Raw genomic sequence first — 15,726 nt, 5'->3', positions numbered from 1 at the left:
CTCTCAGGATTTATCCTGTAGTCCTGTACCACCTTTTGTACATCCTTTTGTCAGTGTCTGACATGAGGATGAGTCACGGCCATTGCTTGACCAATTTGCTCTCTGTGAAAGCCTGAAAAAATGTTTTTTTCTCTCTATGTGACTCTCCCCAGGCACACTATACATCATCACCTAATTATTTTTAAGAACACTAACCATTTAAATGTTCAGTGAAAACTTAATTTCATAGGAAAACTGGGGGCTGAAAGAACACCCATATAATATTCTACTTTTTTTGTCCCAGATGGAGAGGGAGGGGCTTACAGTGTCAAGGCTCACAGAAGGTCAGGCCCTTGCCCTAGGACACAGCTGGTCCTTGACAGGCAGCTCAAGAAGCTAGGAATACAAATGATAAATGACTAAAAGATTGTTCCAAAGACCCAGTTTCCCTCCCCTACCCCATTACCTTAGCAAGAACAGCCAGCTATGGGTCTTATTTAACCTAACACCCTTCTCTTTGGATCACTAGAGAAAAGGGAAATCCTTACCTGGAGCACCCAGCCAGCATTATCTTTTCTGAACATCTAAAGCTGCTACACATAAAACTCCTTGTGGAAAAATACACACCCACCTCTGACCACAGGCAGGAAGCAGAGACGGCACAGACATTGCATAGGTGCTTCTGGTTAAGTAGTGTAGGTTCAATTCTGGCTAAGGGGGGAAAAAGCTGTGACACCAGATCAAAGTGAACCTGAGCAGTCCACAAGTCAGAGAGCCCCCTACTTCATAATCGAGGAGGGGAGTTTTGCTGCCAGGAATTCCACTGGCCATTTCTTCAGTTCATGGTATAGCACCATCAGGAGGGTCACTGATGTAGGAATATGTTAATGCAACAAAGCATATTTTAGGGGCCAGAGAGATGACTCAGTGGAATAAGCGCTTCACTGGCAAGCGCAAGGGTCTGAGTTCAATCCCCGGTTCCGCAAAAAAAAAAAAAAAAAGCATATTTTAAGGCATGAAACTTGCTGGCTGGGGTGGTAGCTCAATGGTAGAGCACTTATCTAACATGTGCTGGGCCCTGGGTTCAATCCCCAGTGGCATAGCAAGAGCGTTTTTTAAAATTTTTAATCAGCAAAAATTGCATGCAACACATCTGTGTGCATGACACAAAACAAAAGCATCCAATCTGTGGGCCCTACCTGGAGGATCCTGAGTGGGTGAGAGCCCATGATGCTTTAGACACAAAGCAGAACACACTCAGACATCAGAGAGAGGCCCACTGACTGTCACCTATGCCAAGAGGTCGCTGTTTCTCAGACGGCAACCTCTTTGGTCAAAATAAGTTCCCTGAGCTGAATGCGTTTGAGGAAAGGCTCACTCAACAAACAGCTGAATTGTAAAGTTCCAAAAAAAATCTCATTTGGTCCGCTTCTAATTCTTATGAAGAAAACAAAGCTAGATGCTCATAACTACTCATCAAATCAATATGGGACCTAAGATTGAAATCAAAGACCTCCAAGGACCGGCCCTGTGACGTTTAGCATGGCCCTTCACAGCATGCTGGGGAATGAGGAAAGAATTGTGGTGACTTGGTAAACACCATTATTATAGGGCAAGTGGCCAGAGAATACACTATTTCTAGCAAGCCTGCGACTATAGCAATCACATAGTCTAGAACAGTAGGGTGTATTAGAACTTTCAGTGAGAAGGGAAACATTTTACATCTATGATATCTAATAGAGAGGCCACTAGGTAGGTGTAACTATTGAGGGTTTTTTTTTTTCAGTACAGGGATCAAACTCAGGACCTTGCACTTGTCAGGCAGGTGCTTATGCCACCAAGCTATATCCCCAGCCCCAGGTGTGACTATTGAACACTTCAAATGTCACTAATGCAACCATGGAACTAAAACTGTAATGGTATTTCAGTTTAATTCATTTAAATATAGATGTTATAATTGCAAAACACTCTATTCTATTGTCCCTGCACAGCAAGTGAGATGTTCCAAAAATTGGACTAGTTCACCTATAATATGCCTCTCATGCTTAGAAAAAGCACAAAATTCCTGTTGGGCCAATCAGCATTATTTCTGTTTTCTTCAGAAGGCATGTCTGCTGCACTTACGAGCTGTCTTAGAAAGTGGCCCACGTGAAGAACTGAGCTTTAGTTCTAAGCAACGCTGATATTTACAATTCCATTCTGTGCATGTCGCCCTGTTGTGACATCGGTGGAAGACAGGGAGAGTAAGTGGGTCAGCTGAAAGCACTGGGACTAACTAGGGCAGCGATCAGCACCATGCAGGGCGTGTGTGGGGAAGAGTACAAGCTGCCTGCGTGGCTGGAACAACTTCCACTGCTTCGGGCCTGTTGTGCACTCAGCCCAGAAGCCAAAAATTGCAGCGCACTGCTTTCTGTGCCTCTCTGCCACACCGTCTGATTTTTAAACTTCTATCTGACCTCTTCAGTCTTGCGTTATTTTGACAATAATGGCAGACTCTCCCCCCACAAACTAAAATCTGTCCTAATATCTAGTACAATGGCAATAAAAGCAAAACTGAGTCAAGTCCTGTAATAAGCATCAATATACATATGTTTTGAAGGTCACAAGTACCATGAATTGTTTTTCTTTGTTAACATACAAAGGAAGAGAATCCTGGAATAACAGTACTGCACTCCTGAAATCCTTGTAGGATTTTTTTATACAATGCTTACAACATGACAGCACTCATAAATGTTTTTAGATGAATGAATAAATGAATGACTCTGGAGGAAACATTAACCAACACACCCATCCCTTCTGTTAATAAATACAATAACACATTTCCCTAAGTAAGAATTTGAGCCTTAAACAAAACTGTCATTTGGTGAAAATATTGCCTGTGACTTCTCTTGGCGTAAAACTAAGATGCGTGAAATTCACACCTATGAAAAACTTAACACATCTATTATGGGCAATCATTCATGACTACACAGAAAAGCAATTTGAATAAACAAGTAATTAAAATTGCCAATACAAAGATGTTAAGTGACCCTCTGAAACAGCTTCTTATTCTTCCCTCTGATTTCTCACATTAGCTGAGTTCCTTGAGAGTAATGTGACTACAGCTTCCATTACATTCCCATTCAGTGACATCAGCATAGAAATACACAAGAAAGCTCATATTCACCATCGAAGGCTGCAAACATATCCCGGTGCCCAAGCTGTGCCTTTACTAATTTTCTTCCTTCCTTATCTACTGTAGGGCTGGGATGAGACGCAGAGCCTTGTGCATGCTGAACAAGTGCTCTACCCTCACCTGCTATCTCCAGACTTCCACTTGCCAGGCGATGATCACTTTATTCATTTATTTATTTTTAATGTATTTGGTACAGGGTCTCGCTACACAGCTTGGACTCCTAGTGATCCTCCAGTGTTCCGCTTGCCCAGCGCTGGGATTCCAGGGACTGGTCTCAGCTGCCAGCTCAGCACACCTGGGGGTGGGGCCATCTCACCATGTGGTGTCAGGGATCGAATCCCTGGCCCTGAGCTTGTCTACGCAGGCGCTTCGTCCGCTGAGCTATCTCACCAGCCCTGTCCGCCTTAATTTTCTCCAGACAATACATTCATCTTGCTGTTCTCCTGCCCAATATCTTCAAGCTCTCCTTTTAGTATGCCGGATAAAAACTTCATCCCACTCTTCAGGCTTACTCTGAACTAAACTCTGTGCAGATAACCAGATTCCTCATTAACTCATGTATTTATGAGATGTGTTTTCACTCCCTGCTTCCACAACCGACCCTGTGCCTAGAACGCTCCCGTGCACCACCTTCTGCCTCCCGTATCTTCACTGTGCCTAGTTCAAGGCCTGCTTCCTCTATAAAACTCCTCTGACCACTGTTTTTCATTTTTATTTTTGCAACGCTGGGAACCGACCTGAGGGTCTTCTGCATGCTAGGAAAACACTATAGCATTAAGCTATATCTTCTTTTCTGGCCCCTCTTGGTTTAGCTCTCTTTCAAACATTCAGCACGGCTTATTTTTGCTTCTCCTGAAGGTATTTACTTATATGTCATCTTATGCATTTTGACCTTCTCTTACTACTCAACTTACTTTTCTTACTACTGTCTTACTACTTTTACAACATTTCTAGACCTCTTTGTCTGGTTTATTTATTTATTTCCATTATCTAAAGAGAATATAAAATAGTAGGAAAAACATTAGAAATGATACAGAGCTTCATTAAACAAAATAATAGGGATTAGACAATGGTTGCTGCATTGCATAATGTGCTCTTCTTCTTCTTTTTTTTTTTTTTTTTGTATTTTAGGGAAGGGTCTACAGGGTGTTCAGGGTCTCACTACTAGATTGGACTCCTAGTGATCCGCCTGTTTACAGCCTCCCAAGAGCTGGGATTACAGGCGCCCGCCACCACGCCCAGTCTCATTTGCAGTCTCAGCGCGCCCCAGGGGCAGAGCCAGCATGGCGGGCCCGGGGATCAAACCCCCAGCCCCTGCACCTGTGTTCTCTTCATATTGGTTGTTCAGATTACCATGTATAAGCATGCAAAATTGGTAAAGAGAGAGAGAAGAAAAAGTTATGAAAAATTAAAAAGAATAAGGAAAAAAGCATCAACTGCTCCCCTCTGTAGACTAGCATAAATCAGCAGTACAGTTAGCCAAGCCATCCTGCATACATACATAAATATATCTCTTTCCCCCCTTTCCTGTCTTTTTCTTCATCCCAGTTTTTCCTTCCCTGTGAACAGATTCTTTCTCTTTCACATTATCTGTTGTACCTTTCAGATTTTATTTACTCTTTCAGGTTCTTAGACTAGTGAGACAATACAATGTTTGTACATGTGGGTTTGATGTTTTTATTGTTCTTGATATTATCCATTATCTAACCTATCCCATGTTTATTTTTTGTATCTTGAGATAAGGTCTCTCTAATTAAGACTAGCCTTGAACTAACTATGTAGCCTAGCCTGGCCTCATACTTGCCACAATCCTCCTGCCTCAACCTCTCAAATACTGGGATTACAGGTGGCCACCAGCACACCTGACAGCGTGGTCATGTATCTATTAATGACTTTCCCCCAGAGGTTCATGAGGACAAGGACTTTTGTATGATTTATTACTGGTTTGTTTCTAAAACCAACAATATTTTCTGGGACACAGTAGGTGTTCAGTGAATATTCACTGCCTGGCTAAGTGTCATTTTAAATTTCAAAGATCTATGATGACCATGTCCAATACTCTACCATTTGGGACTTCATTGTAGTTTAATTTGAATTTTATCTCTTTTTGTATATCCTCAAGCAAATATAAATATTTTTGGTGTCCATCTATATTTTTCTCTCTTTCAGCCATGTACTTTTTCATTAAAAAATGATCATTATAGATATGTTGAGTCCTATTATACTTTTTTAAAAATGAATTTAGGACAGGGTCTACAGGGTGTACAGGGTCTCACTACATAGATTGGACTCAGGGACTCGTAGTGATTCTCCTGTTTTCAGCCTCCTAAGTGCTGAGATTACAGGTACGCGCCACCACGCCCAGTCTCAATCGTCATCTCGGGGCCGGTGCGGCACACTTAGGATCAAACCTTGGTCCCTGCACCGGCCGCTGCGCTTTGCCTAAGCAGGTGCTTTAGTCGGCTGAGCTATCTGGCCGGCCCCCTAGTATACATTATTATATGCAAAGTCCTATTCTTTTATCAAAAAAGTGAGCTGCACATAAATACACAAATGACACACAGAGGCAAGAAACAAGACTGGAGGAAAAAATAGTAAAGGAAAAGCTAGTAAGACTGAGAATTCCACATTAGGATGGGGAAGCGGAGTACAGAGTAAATGTGACAGACGAATGGGTAGAAAGGGAAAGATGAGACGGAACAGTGAGAGACAAGGACGTTGCCAATCACCAGATGGTAGCATTAAAAAAAACTGTACCAAAGCAGATATATAAATATTTCTAAATGAATTCTTAAAATTCACATTTCAAGTTATCTGCCAGCTATTTTGGGGGTGAGAATTAGAACAAGATAGCGACATCTGGTGGACACTATGGAACTGACCCCAGAGTTTCTCTAGTAGGAAAACACTAAGTAGCCCCATACTCTTACTTCTGGAAGGTCAGGGTTCCACGTTACTAATTACACTACCCCAAAACAATCTTTCTTTGGCACCTAGAGTCTCATTACATGAGGTATCTGAATTTCTATTAAGCCCTGTCTATCTTCCAACTAACATTTGGCTCTCCTCTGAAGGGTATACACAATCTGGCATCATAATTCTTCTTTTGCAAGGTAAATTTACTAAAATGTTCAGATCCTTTGAAGTGGGTTTAAATTACTTATTTGCAATATGAGAGGACTCAACAAGGGGTTGGGTCAAGGAAATTATAGCCCTTATAATGTCTACCAAATATTTTTCTCATTAAAGCAAATTTTTTAAGCCAGAAGTTGTGGCACACAGGTAATCCCAGCACTCCAGAGACTGACGCTGGAGGATTGCCAACAGTTCAGACCAGCCTGGGCTACACAGTGAGTTCAAAGCCAGCCTGAACTACATAGAAAGCCCTTGACTCCGAAAAATAAAAAAAATAATTTTATATTAATAGATGTGAAGAGAGATGAAAGTTAAAAGCTTGTATGTAATATGATCTCATGTAAAACATTTACAGAAAAAATGACTGGAAGGGTGTATTCTAAAATATTAGCAATGTTTGCTTTTGGATGTGAAACTTATGGGTTGATTTTTTTGTTTATTTGTTTGCTTGCTTGTTTTACAGAATTGAGAACTGAAATCAGAGCCTTCACACTGAGCTATATCCCTAGTCCTTTTTATTTTTCATTTTGGGATAAAGATCCACTAAGTTGCTCAGGTGGGACTTGAACTTGCCATCCTCCTGTCTCAGGCTTCTTCAGCTGTGCCTTGCTGAGTTTTTACTTCCTAATCATAGTTTGCAATATTTTCCTTTTTTTTTTTTGAGACAGAGTCTCACTATGCAGTTCAGGCTGGCCTTGTGCTCATTTTTTTCATTCTTTTTCTTTTTCTTTTCTTTTCTTTCTTTCTTTCTTTCTTTCTTTCTTTTTTTTTTTTTTTTTGAAGTTAAAGGGGGAAAGGTTTATTTTAGCTCATAGTTTGAGGAGGGTTTTTTTTTTGTGCTCATTTTCTGTAGCCCCCAGGCTGGTCTCGAACATGCAGAGATCCTCCTGGCTCAGCCTCCTGAGTGCTGGGATAACAGACAGTTCCAGGGCCACATGGTAGGTGCCCACATCCAGACCAAGACCATATGGCATGTAGGGCTGGCGATTGAACTCTAGTCCTTGTGCTTGCCAGGTAGGTGCTTATGCCTCTGAGCTCTCTCTCCAGCCCCTGCAATATTTTTCAAATGCTCTATAATTAGCACACATTATTTCTACAAAAACCTTTGAATCTTTTAAACAATGTATATATTCTTAGTTGATAAAGTTTTCAATCTATGCCTGATTTTGTTAATTCCAGAAAGACAATGAATCAAGGCTGTAGTGGGCTACAGTTTCCACAGGAGAAGTAAGAAATGAGGACCAATTAACAAGTCTGTTCTAGGATCTGAGCCCTGCCGGAGAACTCCTCCAGAAGAAAAACTACACTGAAATCCCAGTAATGCCCTCTCCACAGCTTACCAGAAACTTACAGAGGGCTCTGCTGGCAGCAAGGTGTTACAGAATCTCACAACCACTTCTGTGCCCATCTTCAGAGTCCCTAGAAGAGCAAGTCAGGGCCACCTTAAAATGGGAAAAGAAAGAATGTGCAAATGTGCAGAATGAGGGGTGAAGCCCCCAAAAGTTAAACCAACCTGTTGAGGTCAGGGTCCTCCTCCAAATCTACCAAATTAGCTTGTCTTGAAGTAACAGAAATAGGACCCTGGTGAGCTGAAAATCAAGCCTAAAATATTGCAATCCCCCTAGACTATCACAGTGTCATTATAAAATCTAGTTACTGAAGTTTTTGCAGTAAACTTTAGTTACCTAAACTTTCCCTATCTGTTTCTCTTCTACCTGGACCTCAAGGATCACAGGAGAACCCTTGGAGTTCTGCTTCTGGCATTTACTCCTTTTCATACTCAGAAATTCCGTTTTATCCCAAAAAAGACAGGCAGAATTCACACACAGAAATTTACGTATACCAAGTATTATGATCTCCACCATCTTATTCGACCTGCATGGTAAATGGTAAATAGCCCTTGGAAATAGTTAAATTCTTGGGCCCCAGAGCTGCTCCAACTAGTGGTAAAGGCGGTCGGTCGTTCAGCCCACTCTTAGGAACCCACTTGCACTGACTAACCAGGTCCGTGCCAGAGAACAAGCCAAGCAGCAGTGAAGACAATGAGGATGGTAGTGGCACGCGCACACACACACACACACACGCGCACACACACACACACACACATTTGACTGCGTGGTATGTACTGCTGCAGTGCTTTAAATTCTCACAAGCAGTCTCTGAGGTTGATATTATTACCAGCCTGTGTGTTTCCATCCCGGCCCATCCGCAGGGAGTCACCCTTCTTAGGGCCCAACTTAGGGACAGCGATGTGCGTGTTGGATGGTGTACAGGTTGACAAGCGAAGTGCGGCGCTACTGTCTCCAGGCTCTGAAAGTCTGAAGCTGGAACTACATACCAAGAAAGGACCTACCAGACTGAGAGCGAGTTCAGACCGTGAAACTTCTGCCTCGGTCGCGTTTCCCCACCTCGCCCCTCTGCACGTGCGCAGTTTTGACCCGGTTGCTCAACCACTGAATGGCCACCCTTCAAGACCTACCTCTTACGGGTCTGCCAGGCTCAACACACCTCTCTCTCCAGCCCTTCTGGATTCCGCCTGTGTTTGCTCTGTCTGCAGCGGCCGCTGCCGCGTTCCCGCTACCATGGCGACGCGGAGGCTGGCTCCAGCCCGGCAGGCTTGCAGCCGCTGGACGCTGGCAGTGAGCCTTGATCCCGCCCCCTGCCTTCCAGGCCCCGCCTCCAACCGGCCGAGGCCACCTGCGGACCGCGTACAGCCCCCAGGAGCCCAGGCCCCGCCCCCGTCCCAAGGACTGGCTCCCATTGGTCTGGATCCCGCCCCACGGACTTTGTCCAGTGACGACCCGCTGCAAAACCTCTTCCCAGGAAACGAACCCGGCCAGTTTCTCTTGACGTTTATTGATGCAAGTCACTCTGGACAGGCAAGAGCTAGAAATCTGTCCAGCCGGTTGGTTAGTAACGGTAGCTCGAAGGTGTTTGTGGCCAGTGTTCGGAGAGGCTTCCACTGGGCCTCAGTTCTGCAACCATTTGTTTGCTGAGGTCTAGGACCCCTGACTCAGCCACAGGAGATTGCCCAATCCAGAGATGGTTGCTAAATATCAGAATGCGTAAGGTCCCAAGTTCGATCCCTAGTACCACCAAAAAAAAAAAAAAAAAACTAGGAACATTAATGCCCTTGAAGGCCTGAGCTATGTTAGAGGTCAAAGACCTACCTTCTGGAACATCCCACTTAGCATCGTTTTGTGGAACTCCACACATAGCTAACCCAACCACAACTCCAAGAGAACAGTGGCAAATAAGAGGCCTGGGTACAGAATAAGGACACCTACATTTCCAAGTGCCCTTGAATTCCTTAAGCTTAACATCGTTGGGTTGCCATCAAATTCCCCAAAGCAGTGAGGCCTCTGCGCAGGAGTAGTGCTTAAGATGACGGAGACGGGTGCCTCCTCCCCAAGACTCACACCAAAGTTCCATTCTTGCTGTCATAGCATGGTGTGGCCTGGGGGAAGTAAAGGGTGGCATATTCGGTAGCACTTTCTAACTGCAGGTGTTTCACCTCGCTGGCAGAGCGGGGCTGGGCACGGCTGTACACTTGAATGTCTGCGTAATGTAAGTTGCTCTCTTCGGATGCCAGGTCTTGACTCCTCTTTGGGAATGCAGGCTTCTGTAACCCCTGCTCATACATATGTCCTGTTAATTTATGGCCCTGAAAGGAATCACAGAATTAAGGAAAATTCTTGACTTGAGGAAAATTCCCTCACCTCCAAAGCTGGGTCAGTTAGACTGATGTCCCTTTGCTTTGTCCCTTTCGAGGACAGAGGAGGCCAGGCAAAACCAAGTCTGCAGGTAACTGAAATGTGTCTGTCTCCGGGTGAAAAGCTGCGTAACTGGGACCCCTTGTTTGAGTAGTCCCTGGGGGGGGGCCAGCGAGCCAGATACCTTGGTGCTACTCTGCCGAGGCTGGTGCTGCTGTGTCTTCAGTGTGCATCTTGCTTGGCTCCCTGCAGGGAAGAAATCCAACTTAAATCCTTTCTCTCTTCTTTGCCCTCTTCAAATCTCTGTTAACCTAGCATGCTTGGCTTCTGATCAGTCTCTCTGCCTCCTTTCCTCACTTTTCACTGGCCCCTAAAGATAATTCCACAAATATACATTGAGAACCTATCAGGGGCCAGGCTCTGTCCCCTGTTAATGAGATAGAAAAGACTCTTAGCTTACACTCTACCAGGGGAGATAACAAGCAAACAGACCGTCACCACCATAATTATAAGTGCTTGGGCCACACCCGTGTGCCCCTTAGTCAGTCAGTCGCCCTCTGCAGGAGCTGATTCCTCTGCTTATAAGGTCCTCCTCTCCCTCGTCCACTAACCTGTAAACTTGCGTCGCTTTGCCATCAGTTCTCTCATTCTCCTGCAGCATTAGTACTCATCTCTTATAATACTACTGTGCAACGCTTCAGTTACTGATTTAAGTAAATGTACCTGTCAAACCTAACCGCAGCTCTTCCAAGCGCTCTGATTGCCGGTCCTTCCCCTTGCAGCTCTCTGCCTCCTTGGGACCCTACAGAGTGGCTCATGTGCACTGTAAGTGCTCAGTAATATTAGCTGGATGAATGCAAGAATGAGGACCAACCTGGCCACTCTAAGATAATGAGAAAGATAGGATCCACGGGTCCCAGGGCTGAGACTCTCTTCGGTGCTGTCACCCTTTATCCATTCCAAGGCCACTCCTCCTGCATGTCCCCTCCCCCTTAAAGTTACCTGTTTTGTTTCTGTTCTTGAGAGATGATGGGCTGCTCCTGCGATAGGAAAAAGAAATCACCCATGTGCAGGAAGAGCTTGGTCTCTATCCTTCCTCCTTCAGTGTTTGCTTTGTGGTCTCAACATTGGGATGACTTGTCTCCACCTCCCTAAAGAGTCACCTTGAGCCAGGTTCAGCCCAAAAAGCATTTGCCTCAGGTACCACATTTCTCCCAGATGAATGGTTCTGGAAAGTAGAGTGGTACAACTGACATAACCAAGCTCAAAATACAGTTGTAGGCAACCAGTCCCTCCTTACATGCCAGAGAGGTAGCTGGCTGCAAGGCTATTCTGGGATTGTCTAACAAGCTAATCCCAGCAGAGGCTAAGGGAAACCTGCCAAATAATAGGACACTCTTGGATCCAGAGACCCTCATGGTGCTTCTTTGATGCTATTTTTTGGATCTTTGGTAGCGTGGGATTTTCATTCTGGAAGACATACAAGCTGCCACAATCAGGGCAGCTTAACTAGTTAGGACCCCTTAAGCCCCCCGCCCCCCCCCCCGTTGTTTTTAATTAGGAGAGCAAGTGAGAGATGTTTAACCTTTGATGTCCTTTGGAGCACTTTGCTACAGAACAGGAAACACTGAATTTGGTGAATGACTCAGCTATCCTGTCCTCAGTGCACAGCAGCCCTCTCGCGTTCATTTCTGAGCCCTTGGGGTCCCGGATGGAGCCTGTGTGTCTAGTGTTTGTCAACACTTTGATGCCCAGAAAGACAATTCTAGTCTGAGGAAATAGGCTACATAGTTTGGGACTTACTCGGGATGCTTTTTCTTGCTAGTACATTTCCAAATCTCACCAGCGTGAACCCTATTTGTGTGACTTCTCAGGAAGTTTCCTTTTTTTGCTAATTAAAGTGAAAGAAGGGGCCGGGGAGGTTGCTCAGTAGAATAAGCGCTTCCCTGGCAAGCGCAAAGGCCTGAGTTCAATCCCCGGTTCTGCCAAAAATAAATAAATAAATAAATAAAAATAAAGTGAAAAAGACTTTTAACTCTCACTGGCTGTAGGAAAAAACCTGAGGATTTCCTCAGATATAGTTGCAAGAGACCTGTGCTTTGGTGTGATTTTTTTGGTTGCTGTACAGCCTGCAGAGGTATGAGCAGTTAGTATCCACCCAAATGCTGTAAGCGCTTCAGCAAAAAAAGACAATATGTGTGCCCTTGAGATTCTTCCTGTGCCACTGAAGCACATGGCACGTGCCTTGTGTTATCACAGCCTTGTCCTAGGAGATAGAGATTCTTCTCATTCCTTGCCTCTTGTCACTACTGTCTTCCTGCTTATTTCCATTTAAAGGGACAGAGAAAATATTAATTTTAAAATATATGATAAGGGCTAGCCAATTGTAGTGAACAGAATCTTTTCCTAAGTTGGATATTGTGCTATACCTGGACATAACCCAGAGTACTCATAGAGTGGCAGAAATCATTTTTAGATCAAAATTAAGAAACTTAAATGGACACTATTACAGTGGTAGTAAGTATAAAAACTGATCCAATCCTTCTAAAATGAAATTTGCAGTAAGTATAAAAAGCACTGCAGTGCTGGCCCCACCCTCAGGGCGCACTGAGACACGGACACTGGGCATGGTGGTGTGGCCTGTAATCCCAGCACTTGGGAGGCTGTAAACAGGAGGATCGCTAGGAGTCCGATCTAGTTGTGAGACCCTGAACACCCTGTACATCCTTCCCTAAAATACAGAAAAAATAAAAATAAAAATAAAAAATAAAAAGCATTGCAAGCTGGGCTTGTTGGCACAGACCCATAAGATCAGTACGAGGGAGGATTGCTGCAAGTGTGAGGCCAGTCTGGGCTACATAGTGAGTGCAAGACTAGGACTATATATAGTAAGACCCTGTCTCAAAAACAAGCACTAAACATAAATGTATATACTTTCTGATGTATCAATTAATATAATAAGAAATAATAATACTTATGCAAATATGAATATTTATTGTGGCAATATTTATAAATATGAAAAGATAGAAAATATCCAATATTTGGTAATTGACTAAAATAATGACACATCCAGTCACTGGTGTAGGCACTTAGAAAAGAATGTTGGGGACTGGGGAGATAGCTCAGTAAAATAAGCGCTTGCCTGGCAAGCGCAAGGGCCTGAGTTCAATTCCTGGTTCTGCAATAAAGAAAAGGCTGTTGGAAAAATACCTATTGGCATGGAAAATTTTATTCTTCAATTATATATATTGGGATAAAAATGTGCACATTTAAAAATAACATGACAGGTGCCGGGGAGATAGCTCAGTAGAATAAGGGTTTACCTGGTGAGCACAAGGGCCTGAGTTCAATCCCTGGTTCCACAAAAAAAAAAAAATAAAAATAAATAAAATAAAATAAAATAACATGACAATGTACTAAAATGTTTCTGTCTTCCCTGGATATTTATATTTACGATTGCTCTGTACTTTCTGTCTTTCAAATACTATAAATTTTCAAATTTTTGAATATTATATGTATTCTATGTAACAACAAAATTGTTGACTATTACAAATAACAGCAGAGAAGCTGGGCATGGTGCATTCTGAAAGTGTGAGGTGGGAGAATCCTAAATTCAAATCCACCCTGAGCAATTTAGAAACTTAGTAGGAGATCCTTTCTCAAAACTAAATATGGGGCTGGGGAGATAGCTCAGTGGAATAAGTGCTTGCCTGGCAAGCACAAGGTCCTGAGTTCGATCCCTGGTCCCACCAGAAAAAAGAAATATTTAAATAAAATTCTGTTTAAAAACAAAAACAAAACAAACAAACAAACAAACAAAAAAAAAAACCTAAATATAGGGCTAGGGTGTATGAAGGCCCTAATTTATTCCCAAGTACTGTCCCCACCCCACCCCTCCAAAAAAAAAAGGAAGAAAGAAGAGAAACATATTACAATAAAAATATCCAGTTTTCATACTATCTTGAAGTGAATGGTGTGTTTTTGAGGTAATAAAAAATGGAGAATAATTTTTATCCAATCCTAGTAAGTATCTCAAGAGGAAAAAAATAATGCTGATTAGAATGGCTGGTTTAGTGTCTCTACACTAGGCTCTCTGTTGACCTTGTCAGACTAGCTGTTAGATATTCAACAAGCTTGTTTGATTTTTGTTTTGTTGGCATGCCAGATTGAATCCAGGGACCATACCTCTGACCTTTTTATTTATTTATTTATTTATTTATTTATTTATTTTGTTTGGTTTTGAGATAGGTTCTCACTCAGTTTGGGGGGGCTGGACTCAAACTTGTGATCCTCTTCCCTCGGCTGCCCAGAGTGCTGGGATTACAGGTTTGGTCCCCCACACCAATCCCTTCTGAGGAGCAGATGGAGGGCTACTGTGGTGGTGCTGGCCTGTGAACTCAGCCCTCTGGGAGGTTGAGGCAGGAGGATCATGAGTTTGAGTCCAGTTTGGGCAATTTAGTGAGATCCTGTCTCAAAATAAAGAGTAAAAAATAGGCCAGGGATAAATTCAATCCCTGGCACCACAAAAATAAAGAATAAGACCACTGACTCAAGGAAGTGCTGGGAAAATTAAATGAGATTGTAAAGTGGCTGGCACATAGAAAGCTGTCAAGGGCTGCAATTATTATTATCTGAGGAAGAAGAGAAGGAAGAAAAGGGAAAGAAAAGCAAGGGAGCAAAGAGAAACGATGCCAGTTCATTCTTCCAGCCCCGCCCTGGTCACTTACAAACAGCTGGCATCGCTGTGTTTTCTGTGGGTTCCAGAAAAGGAGTAAGCACAGAAGGAGGTGCTACTCGGGCGCTGGAACCAGGAGGCGCCAGGCACAGAAGGCGGCGGGGAGGCACTGACTGATTCTCGGGGCCTCCGTGCACGCCAGTCGGCCTGTGCCCTCCGCCCTCCATCCTACTCACCAGCTTGCCCCGCAGCACAGCCGGTTTCCCATGGCGCTCTCTCTCCCAGGGAGCCCAGCTGTTTTTCGACGTAAAGAACCTTGTGCATTTCCTGCTTCTGGGTTTAGCTTTCCTCTTCAGCTCCCAGCGATCTCTGTCAGTGTCAGATTTCAACCTAACAGGCTGGACTTTGGAAGGCACCTGCTGGAACGATTCCCAGCGGACTGTTCCCAGCCCAATGACAGAAAGGCACACAGCGCTGCAGGTGAGACGGAACCAGCTCGCTCACCTTTGGGATGTGAAGCTGCTTTTGATGAAGGCAGGGACTTTGAGTTTCAAGCTTCAATGTAAAAAGAAACCTGAGATAGAAAAGGGCTCTGGATTTCCTTAGGGAATGTTTCTCGGCATGTCACACTCTTTGATCCTCCACAATGGAGTAAAAAAATCTTTTCTACGTTTGCCAAGCACTACCCACGTTGGGGTTTCACTCTCCAAGGAATGAGTGCCAGGGTGACCTCTGTCCAGAATCTGAGTTCGAGTCCTAGAGTCTCACGGAACCTGGAATTTATAAAAGTGGATTCCTTTCATTGTTCTCCCTTACTTTTGAAATTAATGTGGGCAAACAGATTAAACTCTTGGTGCCTAGGTTTCTAGGACTGTACAGTGAAAGAACTGAATGTATTATCTTATCTCCCTCCAGGTATAAAACCAGACGATTCTGTAATTAGAGCGGCCTTGGCGCTTCCTGACCACTTGCTTCCTGATCCTCTGTTCAGTACTACAAAGTCTCATCCCTCCCCTTGGCTTTTTCTTCCAAAGACTCCTAGTTAGACT

At 43.7% G+C, this 15,726-nt stretch overlaps 1 protein-coding gene across 2 annotated transcripts; it reads right to left on the bottom strand.

The window, feature by feature from the left end:
- Positions 1-9,135: 9,135 nt before the first annotated feature.
- On the bottom strand, positions 9,136-15,090 carry CUNH11orf52 (chromosome unknown C11orf52 homolog). 2 transcript variants are annotated; one of them, XM_004646377.2, is made up of 4 exons: positions 14,914-15,040; positions 11,005-11,042; positions 10,187-10,248; positions 9,136-9,953 (listed from the first exon to the last, which is right to left on the bottom strand). In XM_004646377.2, the coding sequence occupies exons 1-4, from the start codon at positions 14,943-14,945 to the stop codon at positions 9,705-9,707; spliced, it is 381 nt and encodes a 126-aa protein (XP_004646434.1). In that variant the 5' UTR covers positions 14,946-15,040; the 3' UTR covers positions 9,136-9,704. The 2 variants fall into 2 exon arrangements, with proteins under 2 accessions (XP_004646434.1, XP_023562370.1); XM_023706602.1 differs by lacking the exon at positions 10,187-10,248 and having other exon boundaries at positions 14,914-15,090.
- Positions 15,091-15,726: the final 636 nt, after the last annotated feature.

This window comes from Octodon degus, unplaced genomic scaffold, assembly GCF_000260255.1.
Source record: "Octodon degus isolate 3935 unplaced genomic scaffold, OctDeg1.0 scaffold00266, whole genome shotgun sequence".
NCBI classification, from domain to species: domain Eukaryota; kingdom Metazoa; phylum Chordata; class Mammalia; order Rodentia; family Octodontidae; genus Octodon; species Octodon degus.
This window is presented reverse-complemented; position numbering and strand designations above follow the sequence as displayed.

What these genes read in the sequence shown, in the direction of transcription:
- CUNH11orf52 (XM_004646377.2), bottom strand. Translation starts at nt 14,945, where the DNA reads ATGGGAAACCGGCTGTGCTGCGGGGCAAGCTG. An exon ending in CTGTGCTGCGGGGCAAGCTG is followed by an intron (nt 11,043 to 14,913) that starts GTGAGTAGGATG and finishes TTCCTATCGCAG; the next exon opens with GAGCAGCCCATCATCTCTCA. An exon ending in CTCGGCAGAGTAGCACCAAG is followed by an intron (nt 9,954 to 10,186) that starts GTATCTGGCTCG and finishes GATTCCTTTCAG; the next exon opens with GGCCATAAATTAACAGGACA.